Source organism: Poecilia latipinna, unplaced genomic scaffold (assembly GCF_001443285.1).
Source record: "Poecilia latipinna isolate Pla-1442-1.1 unplaced genomic scaffold, P_latipinna-1.0 Scaffold1608, whole genome shotgun sequence".
Classification (NCBI taxonomy): Eukaryota; Metazoa; Chordata; class Actinopteri; order Cyprinodontiformes; family Poeciliidae; genus Poecilia; species Poecilia latipinna.
The window spans coordinates 39,018-64,929 of NW_015114224.1; the positions used below are offsets into that span (position 1 = coordinate 39,018).

General features: G+C 40.7%; 2 protein-coding genes across 3 annotated transcripts; both read left to right on the forward strand.

The window, feature by feature from the left end:
- The first annotated feature begins 3,253 nt into the window (after positions 1 to 3,253).
- On the forward strand, positions 3,254 to 18,713 carry ntd5 (ntl-dependent gene 5). The gene is made up of 8 exons (XM_015059183.1): positions 3,254 to 3,360; positions 5,068 to 5,205; positions 6,148 to 6,339; positions 12,174 to 12,297; positions 12,740 to 12,816; positions 15,307 to 15,489; positions 15,594 to 15,791; positions 17,054 to 18,713. Exons 1-8 carry the CDS (start codon positions 3,291 to 3,293, stop codon positions 17,134 to 17,136), a joined length of 1,065 nt encoding a protein of 354 aa, XP_014914669.1. The 5' UTR covers positions 3,254 to 3,290; the 3' UTR covers positions 17,137 to 18,713.
- Positions 18,714 to 18,804: 91 nt separating this feature from the next.
- LOC106963976 (zinc finger protein 236) lies at positions 18,805 to 25,852 on the forward strand. 2 transcript variants are annotated; one of them, XM_015059181.1, is made up of 3 exons: positions 18,805 to 19,270; positions 19,884 to 22,136; positions 24,353 to 25,852. In XM_015059181.1, exons 2-3 carry the CDS (start codon positions 19,908 to 19,910, stop codon positions 24,710 to 24,712), a joined length of 2,589 nt encoding a protein of 862 aa, XP_014914667.1. In that variant the 5' UTR covers positions 18,805 to 19,270; positions 19,884 to 19,907; the 3' UTR covers positions 24,713 to 25,852. The 2 variants fall into 2 exon arrangements, with proteins under 2 accessions (XP_014914667.1, XP_014914668.1); XM_015059182.1 differs by having other exon boundaries at positions 18,805 to 18,924.
- The last annotated feature ends 60 nt before the right edge of the window (positions 25,853 to 25,912 follow it).

The following is a 25,912-nucleotide window of genomic DNA, read 5'->3' on the forward strand; positions in this document are numbered from 1 at the left end:
AGTCACGATGCAGCAGCACGGTTGAGGACGTATGTAATAATTTGTAATATAGAGAGCAAAAATTATCTTAAAAATCGTATTGTTGAGCATTTTGTGGATTTTTTTCTCGAGCACTTCCTTTTTTCTTTTTTTTTCCTGTCACGTAAAGGTCACTGAGCATGCTCAGTAGAGACAGAATGAGAGACACGAGGTGTATTCAGCACTTGTCTTGACCAGGTCTTGTGTTTTTTTTTTTTTTCTTTTTATCTTTTTAATAGACAATTTCACCCTGTCGACTGGTGCATATTTCTGAAATCCGTTTATATCTGGATCTGTTTTTTTTTATTTTATTTTTTTTATTTCTCTCTCTCAGCGCAGTGCTTTGTGATGTTATGGAGCCCTGGATAGTCCTGCTCCTCTGCATCCTCTTTGAATCCATATATCCATGCTTCTATTTCTGCTTGCTCCCACGGTTAAACTCTTCCCATACAGTGTTGTAACATACTCTAAAACCAGCCCCCCACCAGTTAGGCGCAAACCGATACTTCACTGTATTAAATAATCACACTTTAGAAGGAGAAACATTTTGAGTACCCCCCTCCCCCCATTGACTGGAATAGTGTAACATTTTCCCAGATTTCTGGGACAAACAAAAGCCAAGATTCCCCGTGTGGATCCACAGAGCTCGTTGCTATTTAGTGCTTTTTCCCAATAGCCACCTGTCTGCTTTCTACTGTATCTAACAACACCTACACAAGGGCATGGTACACAGTGTTATTATGTTCCTGGGGGAGGGATGACTAGCGAAAGTGTGTGATTTTAATCCCTTTAATGACCATGATGGTAGTTACCATTACAGCTATTGTTATTGTTATAATTATGATGATTACCCTCTTATTGTTATTATTCTATATTACTGAATGTTTTTCTTTCTTTGGAGAGACATGATCTGTTGCATCTAGAAACATCTTTTTGAGTGTTCCTCGGAAATACTGGCCCTCGGACGTTCACTTCTGCTCCGGACTCCACCAACACCACCACTGTTTCCTCCGCCCCAGTGGGTTTCACAAACTCGACTCATGGGCCTGAACGTGACGTTCATGCAGACTTATTTTACCTTCGTCTTCTGTTTTCGAGCTGCGTAAGGACTGTGCACACGACTGCAATGCTCCTCGGCGGTTCCGTACAGCCTGTATCATCATCTCACTCAGTGATTGTTTGCTCTACCCAACGAGATCCGGTTTCCAATATCCTCACAGATGTGGTTGGTGAACCTTGTAGTGACTGCTGCATAAGTAGTGTTCATGGTGCCCAACCCCTCCTCCCTCTCCCCAGCCAGTCTGAGCTGGCTGGTTTTGGATGTAGTCGCAACTTCCCAAACAAAACAAAGCAAAAAGAAAAAAAAAAAAAAAACAACAACAAAAAACAACAAAAAACACCAATAAAAGATTGTTCTCATCCACTCCTGCTCTGTTTTGACTGTTTCTTCACAAGTTTGTGTTTCACATTAGCTAGCTCCATCTGGAAATAAAGTTGTGTTTCTAGAGGGGTGGGAAAAGAGTCGGTCAAAGTTCGGAGTGATAGCCAGACTGTGATTTGTCTTGGGATGCTCCAGGGCTGTTCTGATCTTCTTCTTGTTTGTTCACATTGCACGCATTCCTAAGCCTGTCAGCTGTCTCACAAACTCTGTGCTTGTCCCTTTGGATATTTGGGAAATATTTAACATCATCGTTAGAGATGGTGTTAAATATGGCCTTGCAAAAGTATTAATCTCCCTTGAACCTTTTCATATTTTGACACTTAAAACAGCCAAACTGAATGCATCTTAGTGGGATTTTGTGTGATAGACCAGCACCAAGGAGCACATGTCTGTGAAGTGGAAGGAAAACATCTACTGGTTTGTATAAATCAGCTTTCTTTGCAGTTACAGCTGCAAGTCTTTTTGGGGACGTCGCTCTGCACATAGAGAGTAAAATATTTCCCTGTTTGTCTTTGCAAAATAGCTTAAACTCAAGTACACTGCAAAAACACAAAATCTTATGAAGTAAGATTTTGTGTTTTTGCAGTGATACGTATTCTTCTGCAAGTTCCCCTCTGACTTGTGGGCCAGAGGTGAGTAGTAACCAGTTGCATTTATTTGAGTAACGTTAAAAATAAGAACAATAATAATAAAACAAACAAACAAACAAAACGACTTTTAAGAGGAGTTCTACATCACCATACTTTTTGTTTTCACCTGACTAATGTTATTATGAAGTATCGTTATTCTTACTTGAGTAAAAAGTTACATGTCTACACTTTATGTTCAAGTGAGACCTCTTGTTTGGATACAATCTTTGTTACATTCACCGGAAGCATAAGACTGACATGACGCTGTTATAAACCTGACATAACACATATCATGAACATGAGGGAGTCTTCATGAATGTTTACGACTTGTAATGAAGTCTGGTAAATAATGACGCCTCTAATGCAAAGTTGACTCTTTTACTTGGTTTTTAATGTAAGTTTTGTCGCAACTTTGCATAAAAGTGTAATTATTTACCAAATAATCTTAAATAATGCACTTTTAATGCAACCTTTAATGCAAATATGTATTAAAAGTGTCAGTATTTGGTGAAAGACACTTCATGACCACAGTGATAGACGGTCATGAAGACTCTCTCATCTTCATGACAGGTGTTATGTTTATGTCATGTAATGTGAGTCTTAAGCACACCCCTTCAAATAAAATGTTACCAAAAGGGATTTGAAAAAAGAAATTCTAATTGAATTTGATATTTTGTTATTTTAAAAAAAATCTTTTGTTCTTTATACCAGAATTTGAACATATCTTTATATATTTTTTTCTATCTGATGACATCATTTTAAAATATTAAATCAGATGTTGTGATCAATTGCTGCTCAGCACTTGAGGATACTTTTCACCAAATACTTTTTTACTCCAAGGTATATACATTCTCCCAAAGCGGTTAACCTGCTGAATGTAGCTGAAAGTGTCAGCTACACCACAGCTGTGTTGTCAAAATAAAAACTTGTTTACATGTCTATTCATAAGCTTGTCAGTCTGTGCTGTCTTAACAGAAATGGGTGAAAGGTCCCTCAGAGTGGAATTTTCCTCATTTCTCTTCGTCTTCAACACAAAACAGATGTGAGCTCCTGGGTTCTCTGAAACCACCCCCCACCCACTCCCTGCATTGTCCCACCCTTTGTGTCCGTCACCCCCCCCCCCCCCCACCCTCCACCTACTTCTTTAAAAAAGCTGCATGTGTGTTTGTCCCTCACTCATATCATCCTGAGGTCTGGCTCTAATGATGGACTCTGCACTGCTGCTGCTCTTCCTCTGGGCTCTGACTGGAACGGCTTCCCCTCAGGCTTCAGGTAGGGCTCCTCTTCAGAGGAAAATCACAGCTGGAAATAAATTTCACTAAATGAGGTTTAATAAAAACATATATCGGCACATCTTATTGTGTCGATAAACGACATTACATTTTAATTTAAGCACCAAACTCCTGGAGTTTGCACTAAACACTCTTCTGCAAAACTTTCTAAAACTAGCATTTTGATCAGGCGATTGCAGATTTTTAAAACAGTCTTCTATGTATAAGACCCAATATCACATATTATAGACTACAAATAATATCTACATATTTTTTTCTGTGTTAATATTTGTGCATAAATGCAGCTGTGTGTGTGTGTGTGTTTTTGCCTCACTTTCTAGGAGTATTTTTGAAAAGTTTGGGTCCTGCCATGACACTTTCTTCTTGCTATGTAACATTTTTAAAGTTGTACGAAACTGATGCTTAACATGCGCAGCTGTCAGTGGAGGAAGGTGGTTGTTGCTGCACATGCAGCCCTTTTGCAAGAGTATTTTTGCTCATTGATTTATTCCACATGTTGCCACTTTGACTCTACTTTATTGGGATTTTGTGTGACACATTGTGGTCTGTAATTGTAAATTAGGAGGAAAATGATTCATGACTTTTAATGTTTTCTACAAATAAAATCTCAAAAGCACGGTGTGCATTTGCATCCAGCCGAGTCGCTGCTGTGTGTCTGTGACTCGTAGATCAGACGTAGTAACTCTGCACATGAACTTTCAAGCCTAGCCACTGATGTTCAGTTGGATTTAGATCTGGACTTTGACTGGGCCGCTCTAGCGCACGATTAGATCTAAACCTTTTCATTGTAGCTCTCTGTGTTTGCATGCTGTTATATGTTGTCTGTACGTTTGGTTCCTTTGTTTTTAGCTCAATCCATCTTCCACTAAACTCTGAGAAGCTTCTTTACCTCTGCTGAAGAAAAGCATCTCCACAGCATGATGCTGCTGCCAAAAACATATTCACAATACCAAACCTCTTGCCTTTAGTAATGCCTTCTTTTGGCTTTGTCTTCTTCTATAAGAAACTGATTATTTTTGAGGGCACAACTAATAATTGTGTCTACAGATCTCCAGGGCTCCTGTAGCTCCTCTGTGGTTACTTTGGGCCTTTTGGCTGCTTTTCTGACAAATGCTGTCTTTGCACAGTCTTTTTTTTTTTTTTTGTAGGTTTGCAGTTGTGCCAAACTGTTTCTACTTTGACGGATTAAAACTGTGATCTGTGAGATGCTGTTTGTTCATCTCTCAGGCTTTCATTGCAGCTGCATTTATATTGAGATTAAATTACACACAGGTTGGCTCTATTAACTAATTAGCTAACTTCTGATGCTTGCTCTGACTTTTTCTCTGTTTTTTTTTTCACCTAAAAGCCATATCGACGAAATAGAAATTTGCGGTTGTACCTTGTGAAAATGTGGAAAAAGTTAAATAAATATGAATACCATTTTAAGGAATAGATTGTTCAAATTAAGTGCAGTTATAAGATTTTCAGATGAAACATTATTAGATAAGAAGGAAGATTGAAAGCTGAACAGAAGGGATTAAACAAAACCCACCATGGAAATACTCGTTTACTCAGCCACCCACGCAAATGTTTCCCCCCTCTCCAAAAAGAAGACAAAAGCAGAACTGGCACACAGAGTCTCTCAAGATGTGAACAATCGTATGATTAGTGCGGTGGTGTGTGATGAGTGTTGGTGTCACAACAGGGTCGTGTGTGGAGAGACTTCAGGGAGGAGAGAGGAAAACGAGAGCCTGTCCTCGGACCTGCAAATCTGACGCAGAATGCGGCAGCAAGCGCCAGTGCCTGTGCGACGGCGAGTGTGGTCTGAGCTGTGTGGCTCCAGGTAACTGGATTCATTATGATTCACTGTGAAAGGCTTTATGCGCATCTGCATCTGCATCTGCAGGGGCGGCTCTTGCTTGAGAGGAGACCTGGGCAGGCTCTTTCTGCTGCAGCCCCCCGAAATAAAAAAATAAACAAAGTTCTGAAAAAAAAAGGAGAAAAATCTTCTCACTGTCAGGTTATGTGTTTGTTTTAAGTAATTACCAATATTGTGAGCTTACAGCCCCACATTTTTCTCCAAAAAGTCTTAACTGGACAGACACATTTACTTCCACACACCCGACTGTTTTATTTTTAAGGCAATATTAACTTGATAGAATCAGAGAAGATAGATTCTTTTTGTTATTGTTGCAATATTTAAAAAACAAGAAGTTTTTTTGTTGTTTTGTTCTCTCCTGAAAATAATATTTAATCAAAGTTCTGTTCTAAGGTATTTTCGTTCCAAGTCTGTCCACTCTGTGTTTTGTAGTTTTCATGTGTTTCCAACCTCGTCTTCCCTCTTTTTAATCATAACTAATCAAAAACATTTTTTATTTAAAAAAATATATATTGTGCTTCCAATCTGATACCAAAAACCTCATGAGCTTTTCTGGTGACGCCCCAGACTAAATAGCGCCTTGGGTTGTGAGCCCAATCGCACATAATAAAATCTGCCTCTGTTTATCTGAGCCAGCACACAATCTGTTTTAGGTTTTTTTTCTGGAAAATAAAATAAAACCCAACAACCCCAACCCCTCAGAAAGCAGAACACAAGCTTTTATTATGTATGTGTGTCATAAAGCAGGGCATTGTAATTGCAAGCAATTTAGTTATACAACCTCATTAGTGCTCTTTTAAAGTGATTCAGCTGTAACTGTTTTCTTTGGTTGCCATCCAACACTTCCTAAGAATTGTTTTGTTCCCGACCCTCTTATTTTCTGCCCTCTCTCCCCCCCCACTGCAGGTCGTACTTGTCCCTGGCCTCTTCCCGCGAGTGAAAACTCGGTGTTTCGCCTCGTGTCTGCCACTCCATCCTTCTCTGCCCTGCTCGAGGTCCGCTGCAAGCCGGGCTTTACGTTGCCCGACAGCTCGGATGTCACGGTTCGTCGGTGTCAGGGTGACCGACAGTGGAGTGGGGATGAGCCCATCTGCACAGGTGGGTTTATGGTTCTTTTTTTATATACGTCCAGAAATTTACAGAAAAGGTTTTGTTTGTCTTCTTTAGTTCTGACACTTTAAAATACGAGTGTGTGGCTGTTTTTTTTTTTTTTTTTGGGGCCAAGGAATGAGCATTGGAGTTTGTGTGTTTGCACCAGATGGGGAGAAAAAGAGAGAGGCAGATAAACATGACTGAAGCCCCTCTGTGAATGTGTCGACTTAAACGTGTTGCACAACTGTGACCTATTCTCCCCGTCACCATGTCAACCAGAGCGTTCAGAGACCCAAGATTTTGCTGCTGAACTGTTAAAGCGGCCCAGTCTTTATCAGGCTATCAGTCGCCTCAGTGAAAACAGACTTAATAAAAAAAAGGATTTTCTGAATGAATCTCATTCGGTTTCAGTCAATACCAACACTTTTTAGTTAAGCATTTAACTCTTTTTAATTTACAGCTTTGTTCTGAAATCATTCTTCCCTCAGACTAAAGGGACAAAATGGCAGAAAATCAAACTATTTGTATTTTTTCTCAAGGAAGGTAGAGTGAAAACCTCATCAATTTTAGTCCTTGACATCTCTAAAGTCTGTGGTTCAATTCATGATACTAAAATACTAAAGCACATTTTCTCTCTGTTCACTTCCTGCCTGAACACTGTAAACACAGGCCTCAAAGCGTCATTTTAAATACAATTCATGTGATTAGAAATACACCAACCAGTAACACACAACATCTTTGGTCTGTGATCATGAAGGGATGCAATTCTCCTTTCAACCTAAAACACAGGAGATATTTATTTACAGATCTAGACATTTATGTATTTTACTTCTTAAAGATATTTTACATAACAGCGAACTTGAGGGGATTAATGTGTGTCGAGCCGATTTGTTTAAAGAAATATGTCAGCTAAAGTCGAAATATTTGAAATAGCTGATAATTCTTCACTGATTAAACAGAGATTCCTGAGCGATCCTAGTTGGACAATAGAGACAAATCTTCATATGAGGAGTTATTATTATTATTATTATTATTTTCACTTTGGTATCTGAAGCATCTGTTAGATCCTTTTAATAGTGATTAGGTTTGGTTATGCACTTTTAAAAAGGGACAACATAATTTTAAGCACACATTTCAGGCAGACCACTCTGGAAGGGAGAATAAATCTTACTTTTTGTGACATTCAAAACCATTTTTTAAAAATCTTAACAGTGCAACAAATCACTTTTCCCCTCTTCTGACCAATTCAACACTTTGACTGCCTTAAATCAACATTGCTCTGTAAATGCAGAGCAATGTAAATGCAAAACAAAAAAAACATTGCACACTTTTGCTATGGTATATTTCCTGAGTTTGTCCTTTTTGTGCATGTGAATTCAAGGCATTTGTTTCTGCAGCCACACAAAGGAACAAATGTGCAAAAATCTGCGAGTAAACACGAAAGAAGTCACAAATTTAGCATCGTCCACAAAATGACAAGCAATTGTGCTAAAAACCTGCTTCACAAGTACAAATTGATCGAGAAATGTCAAAATGTTTTACAGAGGGAGTTGCTAATATGTGCGAATTCCTCTTACAGTTTACGGGTGGGATGTTACACAACAGACACAAAAATATACTCTTGCGGTTCTAGATATTTGTGGATTGTCGCTTTTTTTCTTTTTTTTTTCTTTTTTTCCATCTGATGAGCTGCAGTAGCAAATGGACCCAAATTCAGAAAATATAAGAGTCCAACAGAATGTCAAAATATTTTCTGTCAAACCGGCTTTTCACAAACTGGACAGGTAAGAAAATATCCTGGGGGTTGTGAGCTGCTGTGTGGTGGACAAAATATAAAACATTGTTGCTTTGTTGCTTGAACATGTTGAGAATAATAGAATCAATCAACACAAAGCGACGACTACAGCATCAAAGTGAAATAAATCTGACTTCCGACAACCTGTTAGTTTAACAGCAGCATTTTGTGTTCAACTCAACTGCAGTTTGTGAACCATTAGTGCCTCGAAACACGTGAATTGCGCAGAAATTGCATCAAATTAAATTAATAGTGAAGTGAACGGTCGCACACAGCGACTTCAAACGGATTCAGTTTTATAGATCTTTAATTTTTGTTTACTTATAACTAGTTTACTCTAAATATAAAAATCAATTATTCCGGCTTCAAATAAATTAGTCTTTTATTGCAGCAGGACAGTTCCACACTTGACGTGTTTTATCTGAGTCCATTTATTATGTGTGGAGACAAAACTGAGTAACTCAAGCATTTTGTCATTAAAACGTGAGTGTTTGTGTTGAGTTTTAGTCTCAGGTTGAGGTTTTCAACATCATGACAGCTGTCAGGCATAGTGGTGGCTCTGTGAGGCTGTGGGCTTGTTTGTCTTTTAAGGGATTATGGGAAGAAGCATCTTTCAATTGAAATGTTGTGAGTTTGACAACTTCTCTGCTACCAAATGGGTGAGGCACTTAACCACAGGTTTCTTTCCCAGAGACGAGGGTTGAAACCGAAGCAGTCGACTGGTTGGAGCGAAAGCAGTGAGGATGAGAGAAACTGAAGTATGAAAGCGATCTGAGTTTAGTCTTACAACTAGAATGTTGTGACCTTACAGTCACAATTTGGTCACCTGTTGGCATTTCAGTTTCACTGGTTTTGTTAACAAAGTAACTTTAGTTACTGAAATAGTAGGCTGAAAGATTTAGATGTATTTGATTTAACCAAGAAGTTTGTTTCTGATTGCAAATGCCATAGACATCTCCTAAAAGTTAAGACAAAGCAGGAACATTTTTCATTTTTGAGAAGAAGAATCTGTTTTTCATTCCCCTTTTGACAAAAAAAAAAAAAAAGAAATAAAAATGAAGAACGAATATCTTCATTTATAGTCATTTCAGTGTATTTGAGTTGCTCTGCTCAGGAAGACTCGACCTCATTGGCTGTAAGACTCCAGATCTGCACTATAGATTGAATACACATTACTGGTACTTGCAACATCTAATATTTTGATCAATTTCATGTTGCATTTACCCCCTCTGTGCCAATAGTTGTTTCTGCATTGAACAAGCAATTTCAAATAATTTTTAAATATATTTTTCAGTGTGAGATGATGCTGCTACAATAAAACATGATTTATTTTAAAATTTAAAATAAATCTGGATATCTACAACTGGGTGATAACTAGTTTTTTTGTATGTGTTTTCATGTTTCTTGAAATATAGCAGGAGGCACAAACCTAAAACTGCTCATGAATAAACAGAATAGTAATTTATCAGTACTTATCTTGAATTTTCCCTGACTATCTTTGGTCAACCTGTCACTGCTGTCAGTTTTTACCGTCTGAGACAGACCGCATTAGTCACGCACCTCCAGCTGTACCGAACGTGCTCTCCGAGGAAAGTCCTCATCCGAGCTGCGTTCTCTCTTAAAATATGCATTTCATCTCTCGGAAGACGTGGAATCAGGATAAAAATCGTCGGCTCGCTCTCCGCCGAAGAGAGACGGGCAGAAGGTAGGTGGGTTCTGAACGTGTGAGAGCGTTTGCGTCGTGTGTGTTGGCGTGAGAGAGTTGATCCGTGTCTGTTGTGAGGCGGTGGGCAGCGGGTCCCTGTCAGAGTGTGTGCCTTGTGCACAGCTTGCATGCGGGTGTGTGTGTGTGTGTGTGTTTACCAGGAAGGTATTTTTCCGGATAGATTGGATGTGGATGTGTTAGAGGGGTGGGCTGCAGATGTGTCACACTGTTTGTCTCTGTGTGTGTGTGTGTGTGTCTGTGTGTGTGTGTGGGCGACAGATCACAGACGGGAGAGTCAGAAAGCTCTCTTGCTCATGCTGCTTCAGGCCTTTCTCTTCTCTGTCCGCTCCTCCTCTCCTCTCATCTCGTTCTGCGCTCAACCTTCTGCATCTGAGGCCTCCGATAAGGTCTCTCTCCACAATAGGAGCCAAGGACAGGCGTGCAGCTTCGGGGTGTTTAGTTTAGATATGCCAAGGTGCACGTTCGTGCGAGTGAAACCCTATAACCAGATCCGTTTTTAGTCAGAAATGATGCATTTTCATTCAAATGTGCCGGTTTTTTTGGTAGTTTTAAGGAGATGAATCTAATATACCTGTTTCACTGCAGTTTGGTGCCAGAGACTGAGTGGGGGCGGCAGCAGTACGAGGCAGGAGAGGGGCGGTATGTGAAAACAGAACTTGGCATCCGGCTCTCATCTGACTCCAAAAAAAAAAAAAAAAAAAAAAAAAAAAAAAACCTCCCTCTCCCATAGGTGCCTTTACATTCTTATCTCAGCGTTTCTCCATTGCAGAGGCAGAGATCGTCCTCAGGCGAGAGCAGTCCCTGCCTTTCAAAGCTGCGCTCCTGTTCAAAACCGCTCGGGTCACTCCAGCCTCTCTCTGCAAAGCACCACTCTTGATATTTTTACTTGCACAAGCGTGAGGCTCTCAGCTGCGGGAACGATCAGAGCCAGGAGTTATACAACCTGAAAGCTTGGAGAGGTTTGAGGCGGTGGTTCACCTGCATGTCGAACTTTGGTTTATTACCTAAGACGGGCTATTTCTGCAGAAATAGAATGAGACGTTGGGTGAAACGCCTCTGTTGGGTCGCAGGAAGGTCTGGGTTAAACAAAACGGGTTTCAGGATATATTGGGTTTGTACAGTTTAGTAATACTACAGGGTTGTAGAGATGCGTCCATGCACGTGTTTTCTTTAAGCAAAAGAAACAGAGTTGCAATAAAACTCAGCAGCCAATAAAATTACATAATTAAAGTGTGCAGGGTAAAGGCTCCGGCAGGTTTTGTGGTTCTGCAGTGCTTTGGCAAAGTGTTATAGACACATTTTGTGACATGACAACCACAAACCTCAATACATCTTATAGGGGAGGCTTTCTGATGGTCCATCTTTCACAAGAATTACGACTGTTTAGTTTGTTAGGTAGTGTTTCTACAACTACTGCACATCCATAGGCTGATGCTTTTGCTCATTTCCCTCTGCAGAATACCAGAAGCTCTTCAGTAAGACAGGAATGACAGTATTTGGATTTATTGATTTTCAATTCTCTGCTGCCCTAAACCATTCAAAATGGAGGAAATCCTCGAGTCTGGAACAAAGCGCCCAACCAACTCAGCACACCGGAGTGCCAACTCTCCTTTGATTGCTGATCAGATGCACTTACGCCTCCTTTCTAATGCCATCCTGGGCAAACGCCCGTATGAGCCATATGTAAAAAACAAACAAACAAAAAAAATTGTTTGTGCTACTTTACAGGAGAATTTTCTCATGTAAATTTCTGCAACTAACTATTATTTTAGTAACTGATTATTCAACTGATTAGTCTGACAATTTAACAAGCGGTTGGATAAAAAAATGTACATTCTGCCTTTTTTAAAATACAATATTAGAAATTCTTTAAAAGATGCAAATATTTCATTGCCTAAATTGCAGTAAAATGGCATTATTACTTCACTTTGCCACTTGATGATTTTTGAGAACATATTAACAGGAAAAAGTTTTTTTGTTTATCTTAAATGAAAAATGTATATTTTTTGTACAGTTTTGCTTTAATTAATGCTCTGAATGACTTGTTCTTTTGAGTCTCTATTCTCCAGTTAACGATTAATTACTAGGTTAGTTGACGATTAGTTCAATAATCGATTCATCACGATGAATCCGATTAATCGTTTCAGCTGTAGAATTCATTATTTGAAGACCAGCGGTGAGCCTGGTTCGTTGCACATGAACGAAGTGAATAATGTCCTATAAATTTGCTCAGATTTGATCACAAATGATGTAACTGCAAATATCTCCTATCACTCCTTCACCTTCTTTGACACCTCCTGCTTTTCCCTTGAACCACAGAGGCTCAGTCACCTGGACACACTCCTGCGCCGACCTGCCCTTTGCCAGAGGAGGTGATCAACACCTTCAGCATCCACGGCGACGCCTCTGTGGGGACTTCAATCCGCTACAGCTGCCTGTCTGGGTGAGCGAGTGCGGCTCTGAGTTACACAGAAAGGAGCGGAGGAAGTGATAGATGGAGTGTGAAGGAAAGAAAAGAGAGGGAGGGGGGGGGAAAGGCTGGTGTGATGAGCAATGAATGGCAGGGAATTCATTTTGATCTCCCAGCTGATCATGCCTCCATTGAGCTAACTAGGTCATTACAGTCAAATCTTGTATCGACTTCCCTTTTACACACTGAGTCATCTCACAGGAAAGGATGAGCCAGAGTGGATGTGTCAGCCAGAGCTCCTGCACTCATGCTCACACACACATACACACTTTAGACAAGACGCACAAGCAAAGGATGCATTCACACTGTTTTTTAAATATCATTTTTGTGCTGCATGAAGCTCCTCAGTTGGCACTGCTGCATGTGTCATCCTGCCATCTGCTTCCTTCACTTTTCCCCTTTTCCCACCCTGCAGGGCGGATGTAGTCGGGAGCGGGGAAAATTTCTGTCAGGACAACCAGACCTGGATGCATCCTCACCCGGTCTGTAAAAGTAAGTGTGCAGACTGACCACAGTGTGTGTGTGTGTGTGTGTGAGAGTGTGTGTGTGATACATCACTTCGCTCTCAGCAGGACTTTACACACTTCTGAAGGTTAGTGAATCATGTGTGAGTGAGTGAGAGACTGAAAATAGGTGTTAGTTTGGAAACTGCATTTTCTTACACTATCAGCGTGGTGTAAAAAAAAAAAAAAAGACACACTCACACACCCATCCTCGTTCTTCTATGCAAACTGAGGACTAGTTTGGATTGACTTCCATTCATTTTAGTAGCTCCACTTATAACCAAGACATTTTCCATAAAAGCAACATTAACCCAAACTTAATTCACACCGTACCTCTAAATCTAACCTGTAGAGCAGAGTAGAAATGTAAAAAAAAAAAAAAAAAAGTCACAAATGGCCTCAGTTTGCAGGTAAACATTGTGAAAGTGGACCCATACCTCTAAACTTAACCTCTGACCTTAAACAAGGGGGTCCATCGAATTAAGACGGGACTGTGGTCCCCAAAAGGCTCATAAGTTTTAATAAAGTTAGTAAATATACCAGAAATGGTCCTAAATAAAATAGCTGAACAATTACACACAAACGCTTCAAGTGCCAAGCTTCGTTTCAAAGTCCTCTCCTGCCCTCTAGTGGTCAAAACTCAAACTTTCTGTACTGACCGGCAGGATGGGGGACAAAACATCCGTGCAACTCCATGCTGAAAGACAAACTGGATCCTCTTCCTGCAAGGCAACGGTGCTACGAACTGCAACACTGCGCAGCTCTGCAGAGACTCTGCAGAACAACAAATTAGTTTCACTATTAAATTAACTTGTTAACAGACAGCTTGTCAGTCCAGTAAAGATGTCCATAAATGCAAAAATGCAGTGTCATTATTCGCTGTGAAAGCACAAAACTACTTATTGTTCAAGCCATTCCTTATTTCCTACTCAGAAAACATTCTTAAAAATTCAGCATTTTTTTTTTACATACAGAATATACAAAATTTACAATGACAATGCCATGTTTTCTTTTTTTTTTTTTAAACATGGCATTTCCTTCCACTAATTCACAGATGAGGGCCATATTTACATACCTCCAGCACCTATTTCTATGCACCATCCAACCTCCATGAAATTGCCTTGAAGACATCAAGTAAGCAAAGGTTATTTTATTCATTCCTAACAGAACACCCTTATTAATTTTGGTTGCCTTGAGTCATTCATCAAACACTCTGTTACAAATTTGTGAGTCATTATGCACTCCGATGTTAAATTTAATAAAAAAAACAGCAGCTCAGTTTACAAAAAAAAAAAAAAGTCTTCTAGTTCAGGCAAACAGCAAAATCTAAACCAGGTTTGTTGAGGCTTGACTGAGAGAATAATACGGGCTTTTAGTTTATGAGGGCGTCAGTCAAGTATCTCTTTCAGCTTGTTCACAATGCTGCTGGTACACACCAACATGAGTACATCTCACTGACTCCCTTTGCGTCAAATAGTTTATTTTAATGTGCTAACATTGGCTTTTAAATGACTCTGAGGTTCAACCAGCTGCTTTTAGACCAAAAAATTTAGCAGAAACTAAGAGGAGATGGAGATTTTTGTGTTGTGGCTCCCAAACTTTGCAACACGTCGTCTTTAAAAATTAGACCACCATCTTTGATTCCTGTGTTTTTAAATATCTTTTTAAAGAGTTTGACCCAGAGTGAAAATTAAAAACATGCTGTTTTTATTTTCTCTGTTCTGTTTAAACAAGTATTTTATTTATTTATTTTTTTTTTGTGGGCATGTCACAGTAATAATTTTTTTCTGTTTCAGTAATTATTGCAGTAGACAACATTACTGTTGCTTTTAGACCATTTCCAAGTATTATGTTGATAATGGCATAATAATGCCGTTCTCTCAAAGATGAATACACTTTAATTTACTAAAGAACACTTAACACTGGAAGTGGAAGATATTTTAAACACCCAAATTAAAACACAACAACCAAAAACATTTATTAAAATGGAAACAACACACACAACTGACATCATAAAACATATTATGACGTTTATGTACACAAAATTGTCCTTCAAAAAATATTAATCATCAGAATGGAAATTATTGAGCTCATTTTAACTGATCATTGATTCATTGTTTATTGTTGCAGGATTAGCTTTATATCTTGGTTTTTGTCCTCAGTTTCAGCAAACCTGCTGTTTTTAAAAAAATTAATTAGATTTGGATTTTTGGATTTCAAAATTCAATTGAAATTCAAAAATACTTTCAATGTTGTTTTAATTGATATTCATTCAAAATTCTTCAGAGCTGAATATTTGTCACGCATTGGGGCCCGACTTCCTTTGAACTGAGTTTGTTCTGTATTAAATTTTTCCCAACATTTTCTCATCATAAATGATTATATGTTTAAGTTTGCATGAGTTTTTTTGTTCCCATTCAGCATCTTTTCTATTGTAATATGAATTTCTTAACAATGATAAAACCACTCTGCCTTGTAGAACTGTTCTGCCAACCTCCAAAGGAAGTGCAGCAGGGCTACGTGGTCGCAGTCCAGAAGACTGAATATGAGGTCGGCTTTGACATCCACTATCTATGCAAGAAGAACTACCGGCTGGACGGACCCCAGAAGATCACCTGTCTGTCAAACGGCAGCTGGAGCGCGTCTCCGCCGCACTGCCGAGGTGAGGAGCGGATCAGTGCGTCTGGGTTCGGGGAATCCTGAAATTTCTGAGAATAAACGTGCAGAGAGATGTTTTCGTGACGCTTTCATATTTTCGTAACGCAGCTCGCTGTGTCATCCCTGCTGAGCGGAGCCGTGTTGTGATTGGTGGGGTGAAGCGTTGGCCGTTTGATGTCACGGACGCCATGGTTCCCCACGGGGAAATCGTGACATTCTACTGCAAACACCCCAAGAAGCAGTGCAGCTTCACCGCAGCGCAGGCCTGCTTTGACGGGAAGCTGCAGACACCAGAGTGCTACCTTGGTAAACCCAAACAGGCCGTTTCCAGTTATTTACGCGGCAACATCGCAACCTTTACTACATCAGAGATTTTTTTTTTTATTTCTTATTTTAAACGACAGACCAACACATCTCGAACTATTCCAAAGTAGTCCCTAATTATCCTGCAGCTGGAAGGTGAACTTCTGCCTCTGCAGCCTTTTATAGACTCTGTTTTTAGCTCACATTGAAGAGAAGCAGTCCCACAGCTTGATGCTGCCACCACCATGCTTAACCATGGTAATGCATTCAAGATGATGTACACTTTTCATTTTTACCCAAACACGTAACTTTTTGCATAAATGTTTACTTTGGTCTCCTATGTCCAGAGCTCCTTCTTCCACATGTTTGCTGTGTTCCTTACATGAGTTCGTTTAGTTTATATGACTTTCATAAGGGCTACATCAGAGGAAAATACGGAGAAAAAACATGCAATGACTAAGGGAGACTGTGAGTTTTCATGAAAAGTTTCTCTTGGAAATTAGCTTTCTTCTGACCGGCACGTCATGCTTGGATTATTCTCCAAATCCATCAACCAGTGGCTGGTAACTACTGAGTGTTGGGGTCAATTGGAGCAGAAAATAAAGAATGGAAGTTTTTTGGCGTTTTATTTTTTATTTTAAATTACAGATTAAAGTTTAAAAGTCAAAGAGTCACTCAGAAAATAAGGTTGAAATGCTGATGGAAAAGAAAAAAAGGTCTTTCCTGGTTAAAATCAAAGTATTGAGAATAAAGTGGAAATAAAATCATGAAGAAATGGCAGAAACTGCTGGGTTATGCTAAAAGAGAAAGCATGTCTTAGTTATTAGATCTTATTCCACAGTATAAAGTTTCAAACTCTTTTACACAAGGTCTGGTCGCCACAGGACTTTACACCAGTTTCACTTCAACTTTACTGCTTGTGTAGCTTATTTTGCTTTTTTCCTCATTATATTGTCTTAGATCTAAAATGGACGAGCAAAAAATAAATAAATTAATAAATAAAATAAAAATTCCTTCTCATTTCTCTGTCAGCCTTTCCTTCATATTAATCTACATGTGTGACTTCATGTTCGCATCAACCTGCCATGCACTGCAGATGGAAATTAGCTTTAGTATCCTCCTTGTCTGGCCTGTCAGTTTAGTAATTAAAACATGCATCCCCCCCCCTGCTCTGTGTTGGTCCGTCACATATAACTGGTTAATGTTTAAAGGTGTTTGAATATTGTTGCCAGGCGCTACATTTCTCTTCTTCTTTTATCTTTCAGAGCCTACATGGTTGCAGTACAAACTCTTCCCACATCGGCTGGTGTCGGAAATCGAAGCATGTGCGCCCGGTGACGTGGAGTGATGGCCCAAGATCTCGACCCACCGAGACATGCATCCGTTTGAGAACTCCTCCTGAACACTCAGCACAGCTTCATGTACTTTTATTATGGTCACCTAGATATTCTTAGTTCAACATCTGTTTTTTTTTGTTGTTTTTTTTTTTGACAGTTATTGTGAATTAGTCTAAGCTCTTCATTTTGGGTTTAGGTATATTTCTGTTTTTCTTGCACACTAATCAAAAGGCATTGTTATTACATTCAAACATTACAAGTTATATTCAAACCCTGCTGCAGCTTGAGTTGCTCCAGACTTTAATCATGACATACGCAGTGGCGGTTCTTGGTTGCACAGCACCCAGGGCGAGTCGCCTACCCTGCTTTATCTGCCACAAATGCCCTCAGGTCTTTTCTATGATTTCAACAGTTTCAAGTTGTTTTAAAGAATGTTTGTAGTGCAGAACAACCCGGACCTGATTTGATCAGGATGAGGATGTTTCCTCTTGAACTGGAGATGACCAAGTGCAGCACAAATTACTTACAAAACTCAAATTGCAAATCAAATCCAAAAATTTGCATAATCAGTGCAGTCAGATTTGGTTACCGTACATAATGGATTTACTGAGTCCTCTGGAAATTCAGTCTGGGAAAAATGGGGGATATTGACATGAAAAATGTGGAGGAATTACATGTTTAAGGTATAAAACCAAAGATTCATTGTGAACCTATGGATATGCAGGGACGAGGATTTGTGAATGGTAACTAGAGGAGCAGATGGATAAATCAATTGACTGATACATTTAGAGATCTTGTTACATCCCTGGGATATATTTAAATCAAATTGCAGACTAGAGGGGAGTGATACTGCATATTTTGGTATTGATCCGATAACAAATAAATAAGGGGCCAGTATTACCGATACCAATAATGATCAAAATAATTTTTATTATGCAAGTTTAATACATCAAACCTCTAACATTTAGGTGTTTTTTTTCTTTTGAAGTATATTGATAAAACATTAGAAAGAATTTGTGCTAAGTTTATAAATGTCTACAAAACACATTAGCAACATATTAACAAGATCAACAGAAACGACATAACAAAACTAATTTGTGTGTTCTGTTTCCTAAAACAAAGTGTATAAAAATCTAAATCAAAACAAGTCTTTTTGAGGCAGAATTGAGAAAAAAAATTGGATTTCATAAAGCAATCTGAAACTAATATATCAATCTTACACACTAGTACTGATCTGATACTGATGCTGACTTAGTGTTGACGTCATCATTAATTTGGATTGATCTGCCTGACTCTACAGGTCGGAGTGAACAGGATTGCTTCTGGTATAACGTTTTCTCCTTGTGCCGCCCCTGAGACTGTGCTGCCCTGGTAAAAGAGCCATATTGTCCACATCAACAGCCGCCACTGGATGTATAGTTCATTAGCAGATGATATATTATCCATGAACTGACTCTGTGATATATTTCACTGTGAGATCTCTTTTTTTCTCTCCTTTTTTTCTGCTCAGTCTGAGACATCAAGCCTGCGGGGCTTGTGAGTTTTATATTTTTGATGTTTAAAATAAAGGGAAACGACGTGAAAGCGATCCGCTCTCTGGCTCTTTAATGCCACATGATGAAACCCTCCTGTGCTGCAGGTTCAACAGTACTCATAGGCTGAACATGGCTACTGCTCGGACCCGGTAGGCTGCGACACCATAGCAACTCCCTTTGACCCCTCCCTCCCTCAGCATTCGCAGCATCACCCTTTTACACTGCACAGTCATATTTGGTCCTCCGGAAATATCCACAGCTCGGGTAAGCCAGTCCCAATGCAGCGAGAGTATGGGTGGAGAATAGTTTTTTTTTTTTTGTTTTTTTTTTTTTTTAATGCAGTGTTTTTAAATGTATGTAAAGCGTGTCCGGTCCATCCAGGCGCCGGCGGCTGCTGGACAAGCAGAGACAGGAATTAGGCGGACAGCGCGCCGGGAAAGTTTGCCCCCGAATCTGCGCTCTCGGCGGCTCGGACCTTCGGCTCCATAAAATGGCTGGCTGTAGGTCCGAGGAAGCTGCGATACCGAGGAGGACGGGATCCGCTCCGGCTGCGAACTGACACGTTTCCCCCACCGCTCCGACTGACGCGATTGTGATGCTGCTGTCCCAGGTCCGACAGCTGTCACAGCGCACACGCTCCCTTAGAATGAAATAAATGGTCATTTCGGACCTAGGGCTGTGCGTAATGGCGTCCTACACGGACGGCTCTCCTCGGTTTTATCCCCAGTGATAATTTAGAACAGCCACATACTGGCCATCCGAGAATAATCCGAACAATATTCTGACGCGAAATCAACCTTAAGCGGTTTTTATTCGTGCTGCATTCAGGTGATAGAATGGTGCTGGAAAAATGCAAATTCTCTCGATTCTTCGCTCCGTCGCGTTTCGAGTTCAATCTCTGTTGGTCATATGCTGAAGTTTAATTGGAAATACAGCAAAAATAAACAGAAGGAGCAGCAGAAGGTTGTAATGTTGGGTCATACGCGGCGATCCTTATTGGGGAAGAATCCTGCACGATCTAAATATCATGAAATGCCAAAACTCTGGATGAACATTGGCTTGACCCTTATAATAATAATAATAATAATAATAATAATAATAATAATAATAATAATAAATAATCAATTTTGAGTTTTTGGCTAGGTAATTTACTACATTTGTTTAATTTTGATTTAATGTTGTTAACTGAACTTTCTATTTTTTTTTATTTTTATTTTTTATAGAAATAGGAATAGTTATGCCCCAAAATGGATTCTCAGTTGGCCTCAGTCCTGACAAGTGGCAGCCTGGAAGTCCAAAATGGCAGCCAGTGTGCAGAGGCACCGGGGCCCATGACAGAGGTCGCTTTGGACCCAAAGGATAAAAAAATCCCACCCAGCACCAAACCGGGTAACCTCAAGACCTGCTCCGTCAAAGCTGCGGTGACCATCATCAGCAGAGATGCTCAATCAGTCAACGGGGAACAGGCAGAGGTGGGCGGGACATCGGAGCCGGTCTCTCAGGAAACCAGTAAGATTGCTGGGATCAGGCAGCCAATTAGAGTGAAGCCTGGGGTGCCTAAGCAACCAATAAGGATCAGAATTGTTGTCCCGCCGCAGTGTAAGAGGCCAATCACGAAATGTGCCATCAGCCAGACCAAAGACTGTGTTGGGTCACATTTGAGGGGAGCTGCTTTGGTTTCTGCTGGAGGACTAATCACAGAGAACAGCAGCGGTCAAATCCACATATCAGCTGTTGGGAATAAAGAAGAGTTCAATGAAGATGCCCCAGAGGCAGAGGGAAAAGTTAAAATCACACACATGGAAGGGTCAGAGACTGACCTCGTCTCAAACACTGTTGCATTTAAACTATTGAGCCATCACTGGATTAAACAGGAACCTGCAGAGACAGAAACGGAGCAAAATATTCCTCCAACTGTGCAAGAAGTGGACTGCAGGTCTTTGAGGATGTTCAGGGAGGCGGAGGAGCAGACAGAGCCGCTGGACCTCAGTCTCCCCAAGAAAAGAGAGAGGACCTGCGGGCGCTTCCTGGAGGATCTGAGCTGCGAGGGGCCCCTGATCATGGAGGTGGATGAGTTCGAGGGAGACGGAGACAGAGACATGGTGGAGGAAGACAGCGATGAAGGCTCTGAGGACTTTTCTACTTCTGTCCTCACGTCTCTGTCTTCAGAGGACTGCGACAATGAAAACCTCCTCCTCATCGACGACCAGGGAATCCCATATACGCTCAGTCCGGAGGGACTCAAAGTGCCGCAAATCGACGCTTCCGTGTTGGGGAAGCAACAGTCGGATCAGGTTCAGGTGGATGAAGAAGAAGAAGACGGGTCATCAGATTTGGCAGGTTCAAGCTTTAGCCAAAGTTTAGAGAATGCACTAAATGCACCTTCTGCCAGTGATCAGCCACCACAAGGCAGTGATCAGACACAACTGATGACGAACTCTGACGCTCCAGCTGCTGCAGAGTTGAATGTTAAAGCTGCTCAGGAGGCTAACCTAGCCGTGCTCCCCTCTCTGTCCAGCCAAACCATCCAGATCCTGACCAGCCCTTCAGCCAGTGCCCCTCTCCTGCTGCTGTCTTCCTCTCCGTCGCCTCAGCTCTCCTCGCTTCCCCTCTCAGTGACCTCACCAGGTGTTTCCACGTCCATGTTGCTCCTCCTCTCCTCTGTCCCTGCCACATCTACTGATTCCACCTCTACCTCCACCCCCATCGCCGTCCTCGACCCCTCCACCGGCCAGCTGTCCCAGGTTACCACAGCCTCGGCTCAAGTGTCCCTTCCTTTGCCTTCAGGTCAGGTCAGCGCGCTCGGATCGGCTCTTCCCACCTTTCCTAACCCCGTAATCAGACTGGACGCCGGCAGCTCCCCCCTCATCCTGTCAGGTGTTAACAGCGTGACCTCTGGCCCCGTCCTCGCCTCCTTCGCTGTCCCCACGCCCGCCGTGGGTCTGCAGGACGGCCATCTTATCCAAACTCAGATCTGCTACTCTCAATCAAACCCAGGAACTGAAGCCATATCTGCTGAAGAAGTCACCAGTGAAAACAACAAGCCATCGACTTTTGGAGCCCCTCCTGCACAGTCGGAGTCCCCGACACGCGACCCCTCCGCTTCGGAGGCGGAGGCCCGGTCTCCGGCCTCTGAATCCAAGTTTGACTCCTCAGATCTCCACTCAGAGCATCTTCCTCTAGACGACCACCTCTACTTCTCCAGCAGCACGGCTCCTCCCCCTCAATCTCCTTCCCCTCCCATCGGACCCCTCCTCCCGGCGGGCAAACTCGACTCCCTCGACGCCCTCGACCCCCTCTCTCCGGCGGAGTCTCCCACCAACCTGGGCTCTCGCAGGGTGCTGTGCTGCCAACTCTGCCCGCGGATCTTCTTCTACCTCTCCGACCTGGAGCGGCACGCCATCACACACTCTCAGAAGAAGCCTCATGTCTGCCAGCAGTGCGGCAAAGCCTTCAAGCGCTCCAGCCATCTGCAGGTAACTATGGTTTCATTAGACGCGCAGCAGGAGGCTCATCAGGTGTCATTTTTAAGGGATGGCACAACTTATTACAGTGATTGTTTTTCTCTGTAGGGAACAGCAGGAACAATCTTGAACAGACTGACGCAGCAAAGATTTATTACTGCTGATTAATTTGCCAACATATGTAATAATCGCTTACTTAAACTGCTCACAAATGGAGGACAAATTCTACACCTTTCAATTTATAAAAGTAGCTGAAATTATGAAATGGTTTTACAAAGGGTTGCAAATACACAAAATGTTACTTTATATATATATATTTTGTCTACTCCAGGCGTTTCCAAACTTTTTACCACATGGGCCATTATTGTTGAATCAGAAGTTCTAGCATGGTAAGAAAATAAACTAAACAAAAACAAAAATCAAGCTAATAAGGAATTTTTTTTGGAAAGGAATCTTATTCATTGTAGATCCAGAACTTAAAAAGGATCTTGCACATTTTCTGTACTATAAGAAGGGCGTCTAGTTTTCGTATCCTTAAAAACTGTCTTCACTCAACAAATTTATTCTCAGTTATAATCACCTTCTTTCAAAAGGCTTGCTATATTCAGCAACATTTTATAAATTAAGTAAAAGTTGATTTGGTGCAGCAAAGTCGGCTTTCCAGTAAAATTCTCTGGATCTGAAAACTTAGTGATAAAAAAGACAAATACTTTGTGTTGTACTGAACACTAAGTCAGTAATACCTGGACTCTGATGACAAGTAAAATGTCTCCATCTGTATCAACCACCTGCTGAATTGGTTTGTATCTTTCAGACCGGAGAATCGCACGAAATTAGTCCAAGAGTCACAAATGCCCACCGGGCCGCACTTTGGACACTCCTGTCCAAAGTCTCTAGTTCAAATATCAAAATATATTTGAAACAAGACAAAACTGACTTACAACTAAATTTTCAACAAGATATAGGAGCTTGTTTTAATTTAACTCTGGAATTACATCTAAAGAAGAAGATATCACATATGAAAATATAAATGCGTAGCACATATGTTCTGCTCTTTAGAAAAAGCTAGAAAACCGTAGATTTTCAGGCCTGATGTACACACAGGATGTCCCCTGCGTGTTACATTATGATCCATCACCGAGTCTCACTACTTTTCCACAAATCCCATTTAAGCTCCCAGTGGATGTTGCTATGGAACATCGCAACTCTTTACCTCGTCCAGATCACATTATTTCCCTCTTAATTTGCAGCAGAGACGTTTCAGAGCCCGGATGCTCGTGAAAAATACGACAGCTCAAATCAAAGCCGCTTCCTCATTAGCAAATGTGATTGCAGACTATTATTTAGCTGCTATTTTTTTCCATCTACTGGAGGCACAGAAACAGCTAGAGGTGGTGTGTAATTCTCCAAAATAAAGTGTTATTTGTTTTCCAGCTTAATGAAAAAAATGGGATTTTATCCTTTGTTTTCCAGGATGTTCTTTCTCTGCTTCTCCAGGCTCTACGGTTTTTATCTTTGTCTCCAACTTGCAGTATTAGGTTTAGCCTGGATCTTTAGGTTTATAGCGGTTAAACAGCTGCAGCTTATTAAAATGTCAAACCAGTTTAAAGTCAACATATTCATATAGAGTTACGTTTTTCTGCTTCTGTTTGAATAGTTTAGTGCAACTTCATGCTGGAGTTGACCAGGTGGACGTAGTATAAGCCTAGTTATTTTCAGAAAAATTATATGAAGGAAATAAGGTTTTGAGTTCACAATTATTATTATTATTATCATCAACTCGTTTAAAAAAATACCATGTATTCAACCTTGTAATGGCTCAATAGTGAACAATATTTTAATTTCTTGACACCAGTTTCAAAATGTAAACTCGAGTGTTGGCTCACATACAGTCGTTTTTTGTTTTTGTTTTGTTTTTTTACCAGTTAACTCAAATAAGTGATTAATTGCTTTCAAACTCATAAACAAATTAAAAAACTGCAATGTAGCTCAGCACATTACAGAAATCTAGTTGAGCAGAAAGTATAGATACTTCATGTAAAATGTAGTAGAGCAAAAGTAAAAAGTACACACAATTAAATCTACTGAAGAAGTAACAAAAATACTTATACTTCACTACATCCAGCCACTGTAATATGACAAAATGTAAAGGAAAACCCACGAATGCCTCTGGATCGCCTCAGAAATACGCTGCGCCTGTTATGAAAGCTCACAATTTCTTTCAACAGAGACACAAGCACATCCACACGGGCCAGAGGAACTTCGTGTGTCCCATCTGCTCCAAGCGTTTCAGGGAGGCCGGCGAGCTGCAGCGCCACCAGCGGGTGCACACCGGAGAGAAGCCCTACCAGTGCCAGCTCTGCCACACTCGCTTCGCGGAGCGCAACACTCTGCGACGGCACACCAAACGCAAGCACCCGTATCACCAGGTGGCGGTGGAAATGCTGAACGAGAGAAAAGACAGAGGAGACGGAGCGGGAGGCGCTGGCGGAAGAGGGAGGCAGGAGGAGGAGGAGAGTGCGGAGTGGTACAGCTCCGCCGTGTCCACCCTGGATAACTCTGAGTCCGAGGAGGACGCTGCGAACTGAAGGGAGAGGCACTCGTCACCACTTTGGGTCTGAACCTCGATTTTTAAAGAAGAGAGCACTTTCAATATGTATTCCAGTTTTAGATGTAAAAGGCATTAATGTGCATTAATCCCATTCCAATTGATGGGCCAAAATCAAACGCAGGAAGATATTATCGTAATTTATTGCTTTGCAGATAAAGGGAATACTCATATGAGTCTAAATGTTATTTAAAATATCAAAATGTAATGATGCGTTTTCATGCAATCTGATAAATCCCTAAAGTGCTCAGAAAAAGAAAGATTATTTAGTCTAATCAGCTCCCTAGGGGACATGGGAAAAACAATTTTTCTTTAACGTTCTCTTGCAATAATGTACCGATCAGTTCATGCAGGATAACCGAATACTAAGGCTTTCCTACGGTGGCCTCCGTACTTTCTGCTATAACATAAGGTTTTCGTAAGGTTTTTCCATGCGTCTTAGTATCTCGTTTGTGAGATATCTGAAGTTTTATATCTTTTTCTTTAGGATAGAAATGCACCACAAACATATGTGCAAAAGCAAAACGGGCCAAACGTGAGCTTCCCATCGCCCTTCCAAGATGTAAACAAATGTTTCCGTAAGAAGGAAAGAAAGAAAGAAAAACTGCATCCAAACTATTTGGACTATTTCTGAGTTATTTTCACTGGGTACTGAAATCATATCTGACCAGCGACTAATTTGACTTTCAATCTGTTTTTGCGCCAAAGAGTTAAGAATATATGAACACGTTTTCACTGAGTCTCTTTAAATGTATTTGAAATTTTAAATTGACATCTGTGACTGTATACAAAATATGCCAGCGAACGCAAAACTCACTGCGATGCAACGTAAAAGAAAAAAAACGTTCTCCGTGTCCCCTAGAGGGCTCCGTAGATCATGCTTTAGTTGTACATAGGAAGAGAAGTATTTGTGAAAGCTGCACTCCTGCACTATCTCGTCTGAAAGATATAATCTTTCCTACCGTCTGAGACACTGTGAGTTGTTTGCACTTGTTTGATTTAAATTCAGAAATCTGTTTTGTTTTTCATCTTTTATTTAGGTGACTGTTCTGATTTCATCCATGTCCAGTAAGAGTTTGACCAAATGTTTTTTTTTTTGTTTGTTTTTTTTTTGGGGGGGGGGGGGGGGTTTTTAATTCCAAAAGTGTTTTTTGCTATTTTTTTGGAAAAAAATTTTTAC

What these genes read in the sequence shown, in the direction of transcription:
- ntd5 (XM_015059183.1), top strand. Translation starts at nt 3,291, where the DNA reads ATGATGGACTCTGCACTGCTGCTGCTCTTCCTCTGGGCTCTGACTGGA. An exon ending in GGCTTCCCCTCAGGCTTCAG is followed by an intron (nt 3,361 to 5,067) that starts GTAGGGCTCCTC and finishes GTGTCACAACAG; the next exon opens with GGTCGTGTGTGGAGAGACTT. An exon ending in GGATGAGCCCATCTGCACAG is followed by an intron (nt 6,340 to 12,173) that starts GTGGGTTTATGG and finishes CTTGAACCACAG; the next exon opens with AGGCTCAGTCACCTGGACAC.
- LOC106963976 (XM_015059181.1), top strand. Translation starts at nt 19,908, where the DNA reads ATGGATTCTCAGTTGGCCTCAGTCCTGACAAGTGGCAGCCTGGAAGTC. An exon ending in AGCGCTCCAGCCATCTGCAG is followed by an intron (nt 22,137 to 24,352) that starts GTAACTATGGTT and finishes TTCTTTCAACAG; the next exon opens with AGACACAAGCACATCCACAC.